Raw genomic sequence first — 18865 nt, forward strand, 5'->3', positions numbered from 1 at the left:
CTTCCCATAATAGCTATGACGCTAGTGTAATATTCATATAACCTACATTATAATTATACTACATCATCTGAGTAATTCTATGCATCTAAAATATTTGTGCTACATCGATAACATCCTACAGTTCAAAGCTGCCGAACGATTATTGTAACTTCCGGTAGTAAAATAGTGATGACATGGTGGTGAAAGCAGACAGCGATCTAAGGTATTGAATGTTTCTGTTGCAACCACACGCAAGGTAGGTTTCATGGGTATTGCACCAGCATCAAAGTTCGTCAGACTATTCGCAGATATAGGCTGGTCGTCTTATTACTGGCGACAGATTAATGTATGAGTCTGTACCTAGCAAGAAGTCAAGAGAAACTTTGTTGCTCGATTCGATGTGGACAGAAACCATCTATGCAACAAAAGTTGTTGGGCATGTGACGTGAAATTGTTAAAGGGTAATGTAACTATGTAGTTACTAAAATGTGAAGAGCGTTCATTCAAGTCAATGATCTGCACCTGACTGCCAGTAATCAGGCTCGTCCACAGATGGTCAGTGAGGATCTGGTGAGTGGGCCAATTGTTGTAGTCGAGCCACATGTGTTCAACAGCTGTCGGGACAATGTATATACTCCGTTAAGAAGACAGTGATTAAATTAAATCATTCTAAATCGTTATCACCTTCTATGCTAGATTCAGAACTGTTGGAAGTGAAATATATGCAGCATTACAAATGTCAAATGTGAAGTGTAGGTTCTTGTGTCTTCTCAAAGTCAGTTTAGTTCTATTTGTCATGTCTATTAAATATTCAGTTTTGTAAATTGAGTTACTAATCATGTTAACAATCTCCCTATGATGTCGTCTTTCATAGCGAAACTGCTTATTCTGCCATCATGTAATGTGTGTTTCCATGTGACATGTAGAGTTTCTGTATTTTTAGCTTATTTTCTTCATTGACACACTTTCTTACAATTGTTAATGTTGTTTTCATTCTTTTTCAGATCTGACTGCTAACAGGTGTTTTTCCAACACCTATCACTTCTAAACATGATTTTAAGGATATGAACTGAACTTACATTAAAGAAGAAAACGTTATCTTGATTATATAATACATCAATCGCACAGGCAACTTCCTGATTAAGTGCACTCCTTGACCCTCAAAAGAAAAGGACATTTTGATCAAGCAACTGGATTGTTTGTTTCTGTGGAAAGAGAAGAACTAGTGTTTGCCACATCCGTCATGGCGTTTGCAGTTGATTGCAATGGTCGTGACTCTCCATCTTTGGAGAATGGAGAGAATCTATTTGGACCTGAAGAGGAAGTTGATATTGACATGGAAGTTGCACCATTGGTGTCTAAGGTATGTGTCTATGTGTCTACTTAATGTTAGCAGATGAAATTGCCTAATGTTTCTTTGTTTTTTCTGAGCCCAGACCAATTTTATTTCTTGTTTTACGGATTTTTGTCCTAAAGGCAGGCAAGAAAAACAATAAAAACAAAATTTCCGGTCAAAGTAATGTTCCTTTTAAATGTGGAGAAAAGTTAAAATTTGAATTCTACACAAACTTATGGACATTTTGAAGGCCCATTAGTAAGAGGTTGACCTGATTGGTTAGAGTGTTTAGAAATATATAATGACAATGAGGTAGTTTCTTTGTCACAATATGTAATACTGACACATTATTATCATGCCTTACTGTGGTGATGACAAATCATACTGTGCTCTGATGATAACCATGATAACAGCCACAATTGTCAGTAAGATGGAGAACACAATGGACAAGTAATCTATACACACTAAACTAAAGTTAATATAGTCAAACACAATTGTGTCAAACTCTGATATGTCAATATCTTGATTGTCTCGATAAAATTTCTCGGTCCCGGCAAAATCCTTAGTTCTTTTAACCCTTTTAACTCGATTCAGATTTCTCGATATTTTGGTAATCTCAATTATGGTTTCATGGTCCCAACAAGTAAAATTACCCATTTAACTCGATATTTACACGTAAAGTTGATATGCACCAACCTTTCTCAGACAAGTATCCATCTGAACTGTGACTATCTCCACACATTTACACACACGCTGCAGCATGAATCAAATGTAGAGGTAGTTTAAGCTAATTAAGGCTAACTGAGTTGTAGGTGACACTTGTTTGTTTTGTCTAATTAGGATGTAGTCGCAATTTCAACTTAACACTTCTGATAACGGATTATAGTATTGAATCAACATAGCAAGAATCTGATCAGCGACTTGTGTCATCATTTGATTGTGACAGTGAGACTGACAGTAAGGAACCAGCCCAACTCCCACCCTCACTTGAACAAGTAACCAACACCCTGGATATCCTGACTCGATTTGAGGAATCAAGAGATGGAGGTCGAATGACATAAGGACTTGTTATGTCAAGAGTGGTTTACCAGTTTTGCTTTCATACCAGCACCAGATGCCCATCAGTTAAAACTTCCTGATTCTTTACTTTGTAGAGGAAATCCAGCTTTTGTGTATTTCAAAATGGATACTGTGACAACATTACCATGTGTATTTGGAATCTCCAGTGGTCCCTGTTGTGTTTGAAATTAACACCTAGTTTGTGATAGCCAAGAACACACTGCAGTACTGTTTCAGCATGAGCTCTATCAGTATTATACTGAGACAAGTCAAATCATTTCAAATCACAAATTCTGTATAGTACTAGTAGGGGCAATGAGGTAACCTAGTGGCTAAAGGGTTTGCTCGTCACGATGAAGACCTAGGTTTGATTCTCCAAATGGGTACAATACGTGGAAGCTATTTTTAGTGACCTCTGCCATGATATTGCTGGAATATTGCCAAAAGCAATAACAATCACTGTTGATGCAAGTGACATGAAACAATTGACCTTTTGGTATTATTTGATCAAGTGCTCTTACAATACAGATCATGCTGATAAAAACACTAAACATGATTAATTTATACATTGTACTAGCATAATAAGGTATTAACTTAACAGTATTTAAATTATAGCTTCAGCCATAAATACAGTCCAAAGTGTCAACATGCTTTGGCACTTTGCTGTACTAAGAATGCTATTTAGTAGATGCAGTTATGCATTATGTCACTTTGCAGTATGCACGGTTCACCTAGACAAATACTTTGTATAAATGTTTCATGAGTCATGGCATGCCTTGTTATTGTTCCTTGAAGGGGGGTGTTTGGATAGCCCAGTGGTAACTTAAAAGTGTTCACTCAGCACTTCAAAGACCTGGGTTTGATTCCCAAAGCGAGTACTGTGTGTGAAGCCTATTTGTTGGACACAGCAAAGTCACAATAATAGTTTGTTTTTTGCTGAATTATTATTCAGTCGGACGTATTTTTAATTCCAGTTCAAGATTATTTAACATTTGCTTCAAACGCATCAGCCGATATCTGCCTCTGGATTAAATGAGAAAAGATACTGCTTTATTTTTTTCTAAATGAAATTACATTAATATGAGTTATATCAGCACAAAGTCTCATCATATTTATAAACATGTGTACAAATACAGATAAACATCACAAATGTAATGGACATTAAAACATGTTACTTGTGACCCTAGCAAATAAAAACTTAACAATTATTGTCAACAAAATCTGTCATCATAAAACCTAGACCTCGCAGTTGTGAATGAACTCCGGGCCCAGTCTGTTCTTACCATCAGCAATTAAATGGAGGTGGTTAGAAGAAAAAAAGTTGATACTCTAGATGTAAAACATGCAAGTTATCGCTTCATATTTTATTTCCTGTTCAAAAGAACTGCTAGTGTCTTGAAAAGATGCCAATATTTTCTGTGTTATGGGTAGTAGTGTTCCGATGATGGAAAATAGTGAAAAATGGATCAATAGGAGGATTAGAAATTATTGATCATTAAATAACATTCAATTTGATGAATATATACGAACAAATACAAGCTCACCAGCCAAAAGCTATGTGTATTGTATTCATAGTTTGTATGTATCATTGTGGAAAATATTACTGTAACCTGTCTATAAATAAATTTTACATATATTGTGAAGGTAATGACATATACCAATTAATGTTTGTTGTATTATAAACTGAATAATCACATTGGCATTAACAAAAAAATGGGGAAAACCCCTTAAAATGGTTATTTCAACAAAAATGTACATATTTCAATTATAATCGATAATTGTTACCACAAGTCCACAAAGAGTGAATAGTGGACTTTGTTTCCAATTCCTAACACTAGTTATGGGTGTGAAAGAGTCTGGTCATCACATTTATGGAGTGAACTAACAGCTCTCAGTGCAAGCTGGTTTTAATAGATCCCTGTCATATTCTATTGAATTTGCCAGTCACTGAAGTGTGACGCTATGTTTTTATTAGGACGGTTTTTGACTCAGTATTCACTCACCTACTAAATGGATGTGTCAAATGGTCATCTAGGTCCTCAGGGCTAATGCCTAAGGGATGAGATAATGAGACTTCATGTTCACGGTCTTGTTATGTTTGTTTGGATACTCCTTGCAAGATATTGGCAGGCATAAATAGTACCCTGTATACTCTATGTATTTATGGCCTTAACGCCTGATGACTTGTGAGACAGCTTTAAAACTAATAATATCATATATCAGTGAAAATGGACAGAACTTAATAGAGAAATCAGGAGGTGGAGGTTTTATTCATTTTTAATTGTAAGTTTATGGCTTGGTAGAATCCTGTGTTTATGACAGGCATTCATGGGTATTTCTGATTATGTTTCAACCGTCCATTTCTCTTATAAGTGGACTGATGAACTGCAGTCTAACTCAAAAAGCAATAAACATGAAATGCTCAATGAAACACTGATCATAATCAAAACATCTGACCCAACCATGAGGCTTTGGCAGAATTTTTGTCATAAAAATGAAAAATTTGTTAAACAGGGATTTACCTCAAGTCTTGTTTTTAGGATCCGAGGAACTCATACTCTTACTTTTCAGGGGTCTGGGCCAACAAAATGGGTGTCCAAGACACTTGACTATTATTATTATACTGTTATTATATTGTGTAACATGATCATCACTCTACTTGTTGCAGTAATTGAATTGCAAATGATACCATAACCCGCCTAGTAGCGAACTCTTTGATAACCTGATAACTTATTGTTACTTGATTGAAATTTTGTTAAAAGTATTTGCCTTTTTCCGCATCCCTGTGTTGCACCCACTATCAGTTTTATGCATATAGAACGCAGAAATTTGCATCCTGTAAATCCCAGGTTTAACAAACTATCATTCAAATACTGACACAGTTCATTATTTGTTACGAGGGAGGAGTGCAGAGAAAGGGACAGCCAGGTGTACAATAACCCCTTACTTTTTAAGGGGAGGGCTTTCCTCAAACATCAAACTGACATGCTATGATATAAGTAAAATACCATTCAAACTTACTTGCATAAACTTACTCCCATTTCGTCATAAAGCTTTCTTGTTGTCCAGAATGCCCTTGTGAGTCCTACCAATGAAGAGTACGAGTCCCTTCTGGAAGAGATCAAATCTCGGGCCGAGGATGGGCAGGGAGAGACGATATTTGAGATAGGAACTGGAGGTATGTAACACATTTTGTCATGATAAATTTCATACTACTTTTACCTCCAAAAATGCATATCCTCTGAAATGTTTCATTATGTGTCGGAGAGTGCTGATAAGCGAAATACACTGGTGCAGAAGAAGCCGTTTTAGTCATGTGAAACATCACATTAAGCTATGTAACAGTAAACTAACACATTCCGGGGCAGTGATGATGTAGAATAACATCACTACAATAGGTTCATTTGCATATCACATGACCAGACTTTCTTCTTGTTTATAAACAAACACGCATAATCGTAAGTAAAAAGATACTAGCCCAATGCAAGCGATTTGGCATGGTTATCATAATGTTTTACATTGTCACCAAATAATCTCCAATAACTGTGACTGTGGAGTTTATAACAATGCATATTTATTTATCAAAGGGGCTGGGTCGTAAGCCCTCCATAAGGCTTTGATGACAGCACATGGAACCATACAACCCGTGCAAACAAAAGATCACTGCGCAAATCAAAATAGTGTTACAAGTTTTAGGGTATTTTCTCAGTGAAACTTAACCGTTCTTTCAAAGATGTTTAAGCAGATGTGTTGACTCTTCAAAAGTAAAAGAGTTGAGAAACATGTACATTGTATTGAATGGACTGTGTAAGACATGTCGAATTCTCACATCTTCTGGCCTATGGCAGAGGTACTATGCTGTTTGCATGGAACTCTGGGTAGGAGAGTGGCTATGTAAGTGTAAGATCTAAGCTTTATTTACAGAGGGAGAAAAGCCTGGATTGAATGACCCTGATTACCAGGCATCTGTAGCCACACTGAAGAGCATTGCTGAGACACTACAGATGGAAATTGTACCACTAAGGGAGAGAACTGCTGCAGAGGGGAAAACAGCTGAATTCCTTCTCAGACGAAGATTAGATTCTGAGGATTTTATGGAAGTCAGGTGAGCTTATAGTTCTGTGAAAAGACAAGGTTTTGTAATAACTACTCACAATAAACTAGTCATGACAAAGAATCACATATCCTTTTTTCATTGCTCTATATCCAAGTTACATTCTTGTGCAGTGCTAGATTTAACAATTATGCAGATTAAACACAAGCGTTTCATAGCTTTGGGTTTGCCAGGCCACAGGGTGCGTGGTCACTTGTGACGCCAAAGGGTTGAATCTCTATGTGGGTACAGTGTGTAGGGCCATTTCTGGTGTCCCCTGCCATGAAATTGTGGGAGTATTGTTAAGAGCGACCTAAATTCATGCTCGCAGACATTCACTTTCAGGGTGGCAGTTGTGGGGAATGTAGACGCTGGGAAGAGTACCCTCCTGGGAGTGTTGACCCACGGGGAGCTGGACAATGGTAGGGGTGTGGCCAGACAAAAGCTATTCCGACACAAGCATGAGATGGAGTCTGGTAGAACCAGCAGTGTTGGCAACGACATTCTGGGTTTCGACACAACAGGAAATGTTGTCAACAAACCTGACCATGGGCATCTCGACTGGATCAAAATATGTGAAGAAGCAGCTAAAGTATGTACAATGTATAGATGGTAGATGTGATAACACAATAGAATCTCTGTTCCAGTACACCAAAGAGTGGAACCAAAGGGTGTTTGTCTAAAAATAGATAAAAATATAGTGTGATATATGAAGATCATAAAGAGCAGATGTCGATAAACCTTATAACTGCTTCAGTTTTAGTTGAAATGAGTAGAAATCGTTAGGTATGTTTCAAAGTTATTTCAAAGTCCCCTGAGTAAACTCCACAATATTGACCATTTGTTCTAGTTCAGACTCGCTTATGTACATGCTGCCATCATTTGTCTTGAATATTGCTGAGAGCAGCATTAAAGATACAAACACTTCTGCTGATTGGTTGATATTTCACCCCAATGTCTTTTCAGGTTATCACCTTCATAGATCTTGCTGGACACGAGAAGTACCTGAAGACAACAGTGTTTGGGATGACTGGACATGCCCCAGACTTTGCCATGTTGATGGTAGGTACTGGCACTGACAGCCCTAGTAGTTAGTACAATTTACAGACAGGGGTCTGACTTGCTGATCTTTAGTAACCCATGCTTGTCATAAGAGGTGACTACCGGGATCAGGTTGTCTGGCTCTCATTTGACGCATGTCATCTTATCCCAATGGCATAGATCAATATTCATGTTGATTGTCTGGTTCAGATTTAATTATTTACTGACCGCCACAATATGGTTGGAATATTGCTGAGAGTAGTAGAAAAGTAAAATCACACACTGACTTATATTACTGGAATATTGCTGAATGAAGTGTTAAACAAGAAACAATTAAGCCTAAAAGAACCACTTGAACCATGTGGTTTTTGTGTCTTAAGTTGTGTATGAACCATATATTTATTGTACCACATGTCTATCACATTTACAGGTCGGTTCCAATGCTGGCGTGATTGGCATGACAAAAGAACATTTAGGTCTGGCACTTGCTCTTAACGTCCCTGTGTTTGTTGTGGTCACTAAGATCGACATGTGTCCTCCCAACGTGTTACAAGACACACTCAAGTTGTTACAGAGGATACTGAAGTCACCAGGATGTCGGAAGATACCTGTACTTGTTCAAAACAAAGATGATGTAGTTTGTTCAGCAACCAACTTCACATCAGAAAGGTACGTCACTTGTGTAGTAAGCTTTTAACATGTTGGATGATGGCATTGTTAGAATGTTACCAAAATCAGTTTGATCTAAGGCCCACTGTCATTCACCCACCATAGCTCTGAAATATTGCTGAATGCAGCATTAGAAAAGCCAGTAAGCTCACTGACTAATAGGGGCCTGCACACCTTAAAGAACACATGAATCCATAGGTATATGACCGAACACCTAGTTGTGGGTACAGCTAAATGCAGTTCACTTGGACAACGTGCTATGTGTCCAGTCACAGATGTGAATATGTACCTGTTAAAGATGAGAAGGTCACAATAACTCAAGAGAGGCTGCAAGAGTTTTATGATCTCCAGGGAGTTGAGTCTGGAAATATGATGTGCAGTTCAGATTGACATCCAATGATCGAGGGAAAAGAAAGCACCTTGAGCATATACTAGTTGTGTGGATATGTGTGCTATGTTACAGTCTTTGTAAACTTATCCTCAGTACTTTTCGTTACACTCCGCCACTGAGTCTAACAAAACCTTATGGGAGGTCGCGTCAGGTAATCTTTGAGATTGACCAATCACAACACAGCTTACCAAATCGCAAAAGTGCACATTCACACATCCCTTATGAACTTTTTATCTAGAAAAGGTTCATACCCGAACGATTCCGAATGGTATTTAGCGTACGATCGCTTCCGGGTGATGCACACAGCGTACGTACTGCCATGACAACAGTGAGTAAACAGTCACTGAAAATAGTGTTTTTGACAATATTCAAGGATGTTATCTTGCGGAAATATTAGCTAATGGTAACCATGTCAACAGAGACCCCAAAGCATATATACTGCAGGTCAAATAACTGCGTTATATGCTGATTTTTGTTTGTGGAGAGATCTGTGTCGGTGACCTGAATATTTTGAAAGTCCCTCCGATCCCTAAATAGTAGCTGTTGTCTGATTAGTTAAATCTGTTTAACCGTCTCGCATTTGATTGGACCGTCATTGGTTGCTCAAAGGTTACCTGACACAACCTTCTACTAGGTTTTGTTAGACTCAGTGGTGGAGTGTAACGAAATACACTGAGATGAAGTTTACTTAGACTGGCAGTGTTAATGGGTGGGAGTCCCCACATAAACCTTATAATCAGGGATGGCAATTTTCCACAAATCTGCACAGATCTGTAGATTTCAATTCAAATCAGTTGATCCTGGACCCCCAGGTGATTTTCAGCTGAAATCGCTTTCACCTGTTGTTGCCATCACTGAACAATGCCATCACTGAAGTTTTCCAGCACCATGATAAGCTGATGGGTTTCACCAGAATTGTATATGGCTAAGGCTTGTCCCTCTTGTGGTTCTAGTTCCACATCATGTAAAGATCAATGCCTATGTCATTCGCTTGATTGATCTAGACTCAATTATTTTCTGTTGTACGTACTGTAGCTGAAATATTGATGAATGAGTCATCTCACAAACAAACAGTAAGTCTGGCTATATGGTAGTCGCTATTACAATATGAAAACACAGTCCATTCAAAAAGTGGTCAAATGTAATATGTGTGATATTTAGGTCCCAAATTCAATGAAGTAAATCTGTACTTCCAGATATATCATATACAACACTATTACCCAGAATCTGGCCATTGTGTTTATAGGAGGCTAAAGAACTGCTTTTAACATGTACAGATCCAAGATTATCTGATGATTCTATGATTCACTGATTTTGCTTTGTTTTTCCTTCAGGATGTGCCCAATCTTCCAAGTATCCAATGTCACAGGGGAAAATCTAGATTTGTTAAAAATGTTCCTAAACTTGTTATCAACACGAGTGAAATGTGACATGCAGAAGCCAGCTGAGTTCCAAATAGATGACACATTCTCAGTTCCTGTAAGTAGCTCATGGGGGAAATAGCCATGCTTATATATCAAAAGATGAAAATTATGCTTGATAGTGAAAGTAAAACAACATCAAGTGATTGGGTAGTCTCATGGTTGAAGTGTCTGCTTGTCATGCTGCAGAACTGGTGTAGCAGACCATTTCTTCCCTGGTCTAAACTTTACCTGCTGAGAATCTGTTGATTCGAGGCCTAGGTCAAACTTTCCCTATGGAAGATTAAGCCTAAGGGGGAAAGTTTACCCATTTCTTGTATACCTAGCCGTGATTTTGCTGGAATAGTGACTAGCACAAATTGCATAAAACTCACATGCTCCTAACGCAACCCATGAAGGTCTGGGTTAGAATAATTGCCCTCAGTAACCCATTCTTGTTGTAAGAGGTGACTAACAGGATCAGGTGGTCAGACTTGCTGACCATGTTGATACATGTCATCAGTGCCCACTTGCGCAGATCGATGCTCATGCTGTTGATCACTGGATTGTCTGGTCCAGACTTGATTATTTACAGACCACCACCATATAACTGGTGTATTGCTGAGTGCAGCAAACTAGACTCACTCACTCACTCACTCACTCACTCACTCACTCACTCACTCACTCACTCATACTATGACTTTGGTTACAGGGTGTAGGAACAGTGGTTTCAGGGACGTTACTCCAGGGCTACATCAGACTGAACGACACATTACTCCTGGGGCCTGATGCACTGGGGCAGTTCATGCCTATTGTAGTCAAGAGCATACACAGGAAGAGGATGCCGGTGAAGGAGGTTAGGGGAGGGCAAACTGCATCATTTGCACTCAAAAAGGTGAGGAAGTGTTCCATGTTTGGTTTCACTGGATTTATTTCTTTAGATGTACACCCATCAGTGCACACATATCTGACAGCAAGCTCTGGCAACAGCCCTGTTATCCAAGTCGGAACAAACCAAACCTGTGATGGATGTTATGAGCGTGTGTCATTTTTTGTTTCAATTTGAATGTCTGTAAATTCACACTCAGCAATATTCATTAGGTGGTAGCACCCTATAAACCAGTAACTGATATTATGAACAACCATCTATGTTGTATGGTAGTGAACCAAGTTACTCTGACTAGCCATCACTCAGTTGCCTTTTGAGACTAGCATAAATTGCAGGGGGTTGAATATACAGACACAGTTTGGAAATTACAATTAATCATTGTTTGAATTGAACTAATACACTGTTAATTCACAGTATGAGTGTATCAAGGTGTTTTAAAGTGTTGATTGTTTCTTGTACCTGTTCTTATCAGGAAGTGTTTGAGATGCCTTGTAGTTTCAATCTCAGCATCTTTTCAGAGTGTGAATCCCACTTTTTGTGACAGCTGCTATGATATCAGCATAATATTACTGAAAACAAAGAAAATATCACATACTTAGTCATTTCAGAAGAATACTCTTACAACCCATGACACTTGAGATGAGAGTCAGTGAAGAAATTGATGCATCCACACTTGGTAATGATATATAAGTTTTCATAAACATTTAATACTGTTATGATTGCAGATTAAGAGGTCATCAATACGAAAAGGAATGGTGATGGTATCACCCCGACTAGAACCCAAGGCATGCTGGGAGTTTGAGGGAGAAATCCTTGTTCTGCATCATCCGACAACAATAAGTGTCCGTTATCAAGCTATGGGTAAGCTATGCATTACTAGGAAGGTAGTTTATAGGGAAACACAAAGTACAATAAGTGTCCGTTATCAAGCTATGGGTAAGCTATGCATTACTAGGAAGGTAGTTTATAGGGAAACACAAAGTACAATAAGTGTCCGTTATCAAGCTATGGGTAAGCTATGCATTACTAGGAAGGTAGTTTATAGGTCAAACACAAAGTACAATGAGTGTCCGTTATCAAGCTATGGGTAAGCTATGCATTACTAGGAATAAGTGTCCCTTATCAAGCTATGGGTAAGTTATGCATTACTAGGAACAAGTGTCCGTTATCAAGCTATGGGTAAGTTATGCATTACTAGGAAGGTAGTTTATAGGGAAACACAAAGTACAATAAGTGTCCGTTATTAAGTTATGGGTAAGCTATGCATTACTAGGAATAAGTGTCCGTTATCAAGCTATGGGTAAGCTATACATTACTAGGAAGGTAGTTTATAGGGAAACACAAAGTACAATAAGTGTCCGTTATCAGGCTATGGGTAAGCTATGCATTACTAGGAAGGTAGTTTATAGGTCAAACACAAAGTACAATAAGTGTCCGTTATTAAGTTATGGGTAAGCTATGCATTACTAGGAATAAGTGTCCGTTATCAAGCTATGGGTAAGCTATGCATTACTAGGAAGGTAGTTTATAGGGAAACACAAAGTACAATAAGTGTCCGTTATCAAGCTATGGGTAAGCTATGCATTACTAGGAAGGTAGTTTATAGGTCAAACACAAAGTACAATGAGTGTCCGTTATCAAGCTATGGGTAAGCTATGCATTACTAGGAAGGTAGTTTATAGGTCAAACACAAAGTACAATGAGTGTCCGTTATCAAGCTATGGGTAAGCTATGCATTACTAGGAAGGTAGTTTATAGGTCAAACACAAAGTACAATGAGTGTCCGTTATCAAGCTATGGGTAAGCTATGCATTACTAGGAAGGTAGTTTATAGGTCAAACACAAAGTACAATGAGTGTCCGTTATCAAGCTATGGGTAAGCTATGCATTACTAGGAAGGTAGTTTATAGGGAAACACAAAGTACAATAAGTGTCCGTTATCAAGCTATGGGTAAGCTATGCATTACTAGGAAGGTAGTTTATAGGTCAAACACAAAGTACAATGAGTGTCCGTTATCAAGCTATGGGTAAGCTATGCATTACTAGGAAGGTAGTTTATAGGTCAAACACAAAGTACAATAAGTGTCCGTTATCAAGCTATGGGTAAGCTATGCATTACTAGGAAGGTAGTTTATAGGGAAACACAAAGTACTGGAAATGAGGGTCAACATACTAAGTAAGCTGTATATATGATATTAGAAAGAAGAGATTTATCTTGTTTATGAAAATGTGCAGATCGATGCTCATGCTGTTGATCACTGTTGTCTGATCCAGACAGACCACCATACAACTGACCACACATTTCAGACGAACTTTTCAATACTTTTCGAACAAAGTAACAAAAGTTATAACAAGATACTTTTTGAAGCAGTCTACATTGTATATAGTCTAGTTTCACTTACAAAATCTATTTAATCGTTATCTGATTGTTAAGTTATTGTGACCCATAGTTCGTGTTGTTAAAGACACTGCAATTCATCGGGTACAGTTGCCTCCCGTGGATGGACCAGAAACCATTCATGGCACATTGACTGTCATCTTATCCAGCCTTTGTCAGTACATTGTCCATGATCAGGGCTCCCACAAAGCCTGCCTTATTTCAAGGTGTCCTCCCGGTGAAGTTGATGCTTTGTGACACTGCTGAAATACTAACAAAGTGTCTTTTGCCCCTCCAGATTCATTTCCTCTTCATAGTTATTACGTTCCTCCATGCTGTTTTCAGTCCATGTGGGCAGTGTGCGACAGACCGCCACAATATTAACAATGACTGGAGACCACTTACGTACCGGGGACAAAGCCACCGTACGGTTCCGCTTCATCAAGAACCCAGAGTACCTGAAGACTGACATGCGGATGGTATTCCGCGAAGGCAGAACAAAGGCAGTCGGGAACATCACCAAGCTGTTCCCTCACGTCAGCGCAGTCGCACAGAACACGCGGCAGCAGAGAGCAACCAAAAAGGCGCAAGAGAACAAGCACCAGATTAATCCTCAGAATGAGCCTCAGAAACCTAGCAAACGAAACAGAAGATCAAGACATCGGCATGACGATCACCATGATGAGGGGAAGGAAAATGCAGAACATGGGAGTTCAAGTGTGAACGCCAGTGTAGGAAACGCCACTTCGGCAGCAAGCACATCCAAAGCACCATGAACATTTGACACAATCGGTGATGGTTGTATTTTATAATTTGATACACAATGAGCTGTTATGACATCAGTTGTGCATCTGCTGATCACATTAATCAATTAAACTATAGAATCTACATGTACAGATGACAAGTATTTATACATTGCGTGGAATATCCTTGAAATTCGTGTTTTCAAATTGTTTGTGTTAACTTATAAGAAAAACAGAAGGAGATGAGTTCAGACAAAACAGCATCCCAGTGTGGCAGCAATACTAATAATTATGATCTGTTGTATCTATACTTGTCACAGATTGTTTCCGTTACAAGTATTTAGTTCCTTCACGCTTCACTAATTTGTCTTCTGTTTACCTCCCTTACTTACTTTTTGTAGTGGTATTGCCAGCAGAATAGTTTCCCTGTCCCCATCATCATTAAACTTTAAAGAAGACCAAATAATAAGTAAGAAGTATGGCTTGCCTTAATTACAAAATGGCACACACAATGGTCCCAACCACTTATGTTTAAATCTAGTCAGAATACATATAACAAACTATTGTTTCAGCAAACTAAACATAGTGGTCCTGAGTTTGTCACAACAATAGTTTATTGTATATAATTGTACTCCAAATTCAGTGGTTGAATTAAATCACTTGGAACACTAGGTCTATATTTAAACAATTCAGAGGCAGTACCTGGGTGAATCCAAAGTGGGCATACCCCCTATTGTCCTGAAAGTTTATCGAATGACCATTGAAACGTTTGTGGAAATGAAGTGTTTACTCCTCAGAAGTATGCCCCACAATTTCTCAAAGAACTGTATCTGTCCCTGGTGAAAGAAAATGTGGGATAATTATCATCAAAAGTAAAGGGGTTTCCCAGATTCTACTTCGAAGTAATTTTGGCTTTGCATATATTAGTTCACATGTCAATGGAATGATATACCTGCAGATTTTTAGTCCACCTTATGGACCTTCTCCTTTGGATGTCTAATAAAAAGAAAACGTACCTGACTTAAATGGTCTCTCCATTAAGCCAGGTTGGTATGTTGTGTGATAGCTCTCTTATAACACTGACAGTTGGTGGAATTAACTCCCATTTGCTGCTTGTTTATATGATCTATAAACCTGCTGTGGATTCTCCAAAGTGGTAAACATCTACAGACTATGATACCAGATATATCTCTCACTCTCTCACTGGTTTAACTGTAATATTGTTTCTGCTGACAACCACAGGTCACAGACTCAATCCACATAGAATGGGATGGGCATTAAGTATCAGACTTCCAAATTTCACTTGTCAGTAATATATATGTTATGATAATTTGTTTAGTAAATTTAGGTGGGAAACTAAAGTCTTTGTTTGTAGTTTTATAGAAAACAAACTTAAATCATGTTAATGAAGGACAGGGGCATGAAGATTTCCTGGTCAGATGACCAGCATGTGTTTGGCTTTAGTAACACTAGCAGGTTCACAAGTAATTATTAAGTGGAATTACTGTTAGTGACGCAAGGTCATCGAAGTGGTTCTGGATTTTCGCATATAACAATAAATCACAATGGTTTACAACAAATTACACAGATGTTCTGACTTTATTTTCTTACAAAGCAATGGATCATATGAAATGTTTTTTCAGTCTTAATTTGTACTTGGTATGTGAAATTCAGTATAAATGTCTTTTTATGAAGTTATGTGAATGACTGTTATTCTCAAAGGCCAATTCATACTTTGTACCCACCTTTTACAAACAAACATCATTTCATTATTATGATTTTGGACTCCGTTGACAATAAATTGTTTTTCTAAATGCTGAAAAAAAACTTATGTGGATTGAAAATGCAATTACACTTGAAAATGTTTTGTCTACCTTACTGAAGTTACAAAACCATAGACAAAAAAACAAGGTATCATTATTGTGTTTTTGAATGTAATATGTTTAAGTTTCAGTGCATTCAAGTATTTTCCTGGATTTTCACATTTTTGTGTGCTGAAAAGTAAACATGTTAAATTTAAATTCAAATTTGAACCTCTCCTCACTGAAGTAACCAATTCAGAACAATCCATTGTAAAAATTTCAACAACGTTTTTACACAACACTGGCATCCAAACGCTGACATCTGGTCTGCTTGTAATCTGTGTGTAATTTGTAAATCTCACCCCAACTTAGACAATCTTTGAGCATTATTTTGCATTTTTTTAGGTTTTAAATGTGTGCAAATTTCATCTGATAATTAAGAGATCATTTACATTCATATAATCATTTTCATTACAATGTGCAAATTAGAAATTTTGCTGTGAAGTGTTTCCTTGAGTATGTTACAAGAGGTAGAAAAACATTGAAAGGCATTAGTGTATTTCCAAGACCTTCATTAATTCTGTCACATGGATTCGTGCTATACCTTGGTTCATTGATGATAAATCTTTACGAATGGATCAGCTACAAATCTGACAAAACACTTTATTAAAACTGGCTTCATAACAAAGGATCATATATCAAACTCTGATTTAAATGAATTTAGAGATTTGATGGGAACATTGTCTAACTTTTTAAATTAGGTTTAGTTAAGTGGTATTAAATATTAAAACAGTTTGAAAAATACAAGAGACAGAATGTATTACGTAAACACATGGACATTTGTCTTCAAATGACTAATATCCAACAGATGTTTAGAAAAATGAGGCATATGTTACCATAGTGACTTGGGAAGACATAAACTGTACTGGTCTGTTCTGATTAACTCCTAGTGAAGGGTGGGTGTTTGAAGATATCCACACAGAAATAGCCAGAATTGAAGTAGGGCTGTAGGGCAGTAACCATGGATGTAGCATGACAACTACTTACAGTATAGACCCATCTGTTACTGAACATCACTAATCTTTGCTGTTGATCATAGTCAGTACGTCACAGGTTAGAATACACTTTTCTCTCCCATGAACTAGAAATGTAACAGTGGGATGGTGATGTAATACATTTCCTGGCTGTGAGGCAATACTTGCTGTTTCATAAGAAAATATTCTTTCTTTTTACAAGAGAATCACAACAGCTATATATTTGTTTTTAAAACTTCTCAGATCGAGGATGGAATACTGAAGGGCAGAAACATAGGGCAGTGTGAATGTTAGGACTTTCATAGCAAACCAGAAGCACAAGAAAATGTGTAGAAGTAGATTATTGTTCAGCTTTTGTTGTTATTAAATATAACTGGTAAATCATGTTTTACAATACACACAGCTGTAAATCGATGTATCAGGGGTTTTGTATTGCAGCACAATACTGTATCATTGTCGTTACACCACTACCATGAACAGATTACTGATTTCCAATGTCTGATATACTGAACAGCAACAGAAACACAATTTTGAAAAAAACGTAATCTCATAAAAGTAAGCATTCATGTTTATGTCTTCTATTTAAAAACTTGACAAAAAACAAGAGTTGTGTTTCTTTTTCTGTTCAGTATATTCTGGACAAAACAAATGAAGCTGAGGCCTTCTTCCAGCTGCGTCTGCTTACATCACAGAAGTGGTAATATTTTCCAAGGGCAGCATGCCAGACCTATCATCTTATTGCTGCAATATATGACACATGAACACCATTGCATGATGCTGTCAGATGTATGTAGACACAAGAGATAAAGGAACCAAAGTTATACAAACCTTTGATGTATTGATGACGTTGTTTTATAAGCTTGGCAATGACCACTTGCATATATATAATTATGTTCTGATATAGGATAAATTGCTCAGCTATGTGTCGGCAGATTGCATATCAGCTTGTGTGAAGAGCTAAACATGTCCATTGTTCATGCAGTAAACATGTTTAAGAAATAAACCTGTACTCACTTTCACTTGATGACATTGTTTATGGTGTTTTTGATACAGGACAGGTTAACAAGTTCAAGATGTTTGATGGTTTTGTTCGCATGGGGACCCAGTTGCACATTCAAAGAGTTGCATCCTTTTGGCATACCAGGAGCTGGGGATCGATTTTTATTTCAAATTTGCGTTTATTAGGCTGCATAAAAAATATTGAATGTTTCTTGGGCACTTATTTTTAAAAAAATGGTAGGACTTTGTTAATAATTTTTGATAGATAGAAAGTGACACAGGACGAATACATTTTTATTTTTTCCCCTCAGGAATACAGCTTCAGAAGTTTAGCACATTTTTATGAGTTGTAGATTGAAAGACACTCGTTCTTACACTCATTCTTGTAGTGGACAAATGGATGATTGGGACGCAGCCAAGCCAAAATCATTTCTTTTCAAATGGCAAAAAGAAACAATTTACTTTTTTTATTTAGCCTTATGATTCTTGTCAACATTTTTCCCATGGTTTTGAGTTTCACCAAAGAGTTTAGTAACTGCATCACCCAACGTAACATGACTGAAAAATTGTTTTTCACAGGAAATCCTCAACTTTATCTGTCATTTTCTACATTTTAAGACAAGATTGAGTAGTTCTGACTTCTCTTTTCAATAAACAAAATCTTCTTTTCATGTGGGAAGACAGTTTTGGTTTTGCTATACAGACTTTCCTTACTCTGCAGTGCCAGTGTCCAAATATCATTGGTTCAAAGCCCAGTTCCACCTTGGTCTTGAAACAAGTCACTTCCCAAAGCTTAGGCTATTCTAACACATCCGAACCGCTATGAGGATGCTGGAATAGAATGGTTCCCCTGCAACAGGTGGTTTTATCGTCATGAGGGCCAGGCATAGCAACTTGCTTGACTGCATGTCATTGTATGAAGATTTGTATCATTGCTTACAATTTGGATGTGAGCACTGTCTGCAGGTTAGAGATGTCCATAGTGTCATCTCAGTGCAGGATCATGTGTTGACTGTATAGTTCCACATCAAGACTCTCGGCTACATTGTCCAG

At 37.7% G+C, this 18865-nt stretch overlaps 1 protein-coding gene across 2 annotated transcripts; it reads left to right on the forward strand.

Moving 5' to 3' along the window:
- Positions 1 to 135: 135 nt before the first annotated feature.
- On the forward strand, positions 136 to 17832 carry LOC137284439 (GTP-binding protein 1-like). Of its 2 annotated transcripts, none has more exons than XM_067816238.1 (11): positions 136 to 202; positions 984 to 1342; positions 5444 to 5552; positions 6299 to 6479; positions 6813 to 7059; positions 7434 to 7529; positions 7939 to 8177; positions 9903 to 10047; positions 10681 to 10863; positions 11583 to 11718; positions 13580 to 17832. In XM_067816238.1, the coding sequence occupies exons 2-11, from the start codon at positions 1223 to 1225 to the stop codon at positions 14008 to 14010; spliced, it is 1887 nt and encodes a 628-aa protein (XP_067672339.1). In that variant the 5' UTR covers positions 136 to 202; positions 984 to 1222; the 3' UTR covers positions 14011 to 17832. The 2 variants fall into 2 exon arrangements, with proteins under 2 accessions (XP_067672339.1, XP_067672338.1); XM_067816237.1 differs by having other exon boundaries at positions 142 to 235.
- Positions 17833 to 18865: the final 1033 nt, after the last annotated feature.

Source organism: Haliotis asinina, chromosome 5, assembly GCF_037392515.1.
Source record: "Haliotis asinina isolate JCU_RB_2024 chromosome 5, JCU_Hal_asi_v2, whole genome shotgun sequence".
Lineage (NCBI taxonomy): Eukaryota > Metazoa > Mollusca > Gastropoda > Lepetellida > Haliotidae > Haliotis > Haliotis asinina.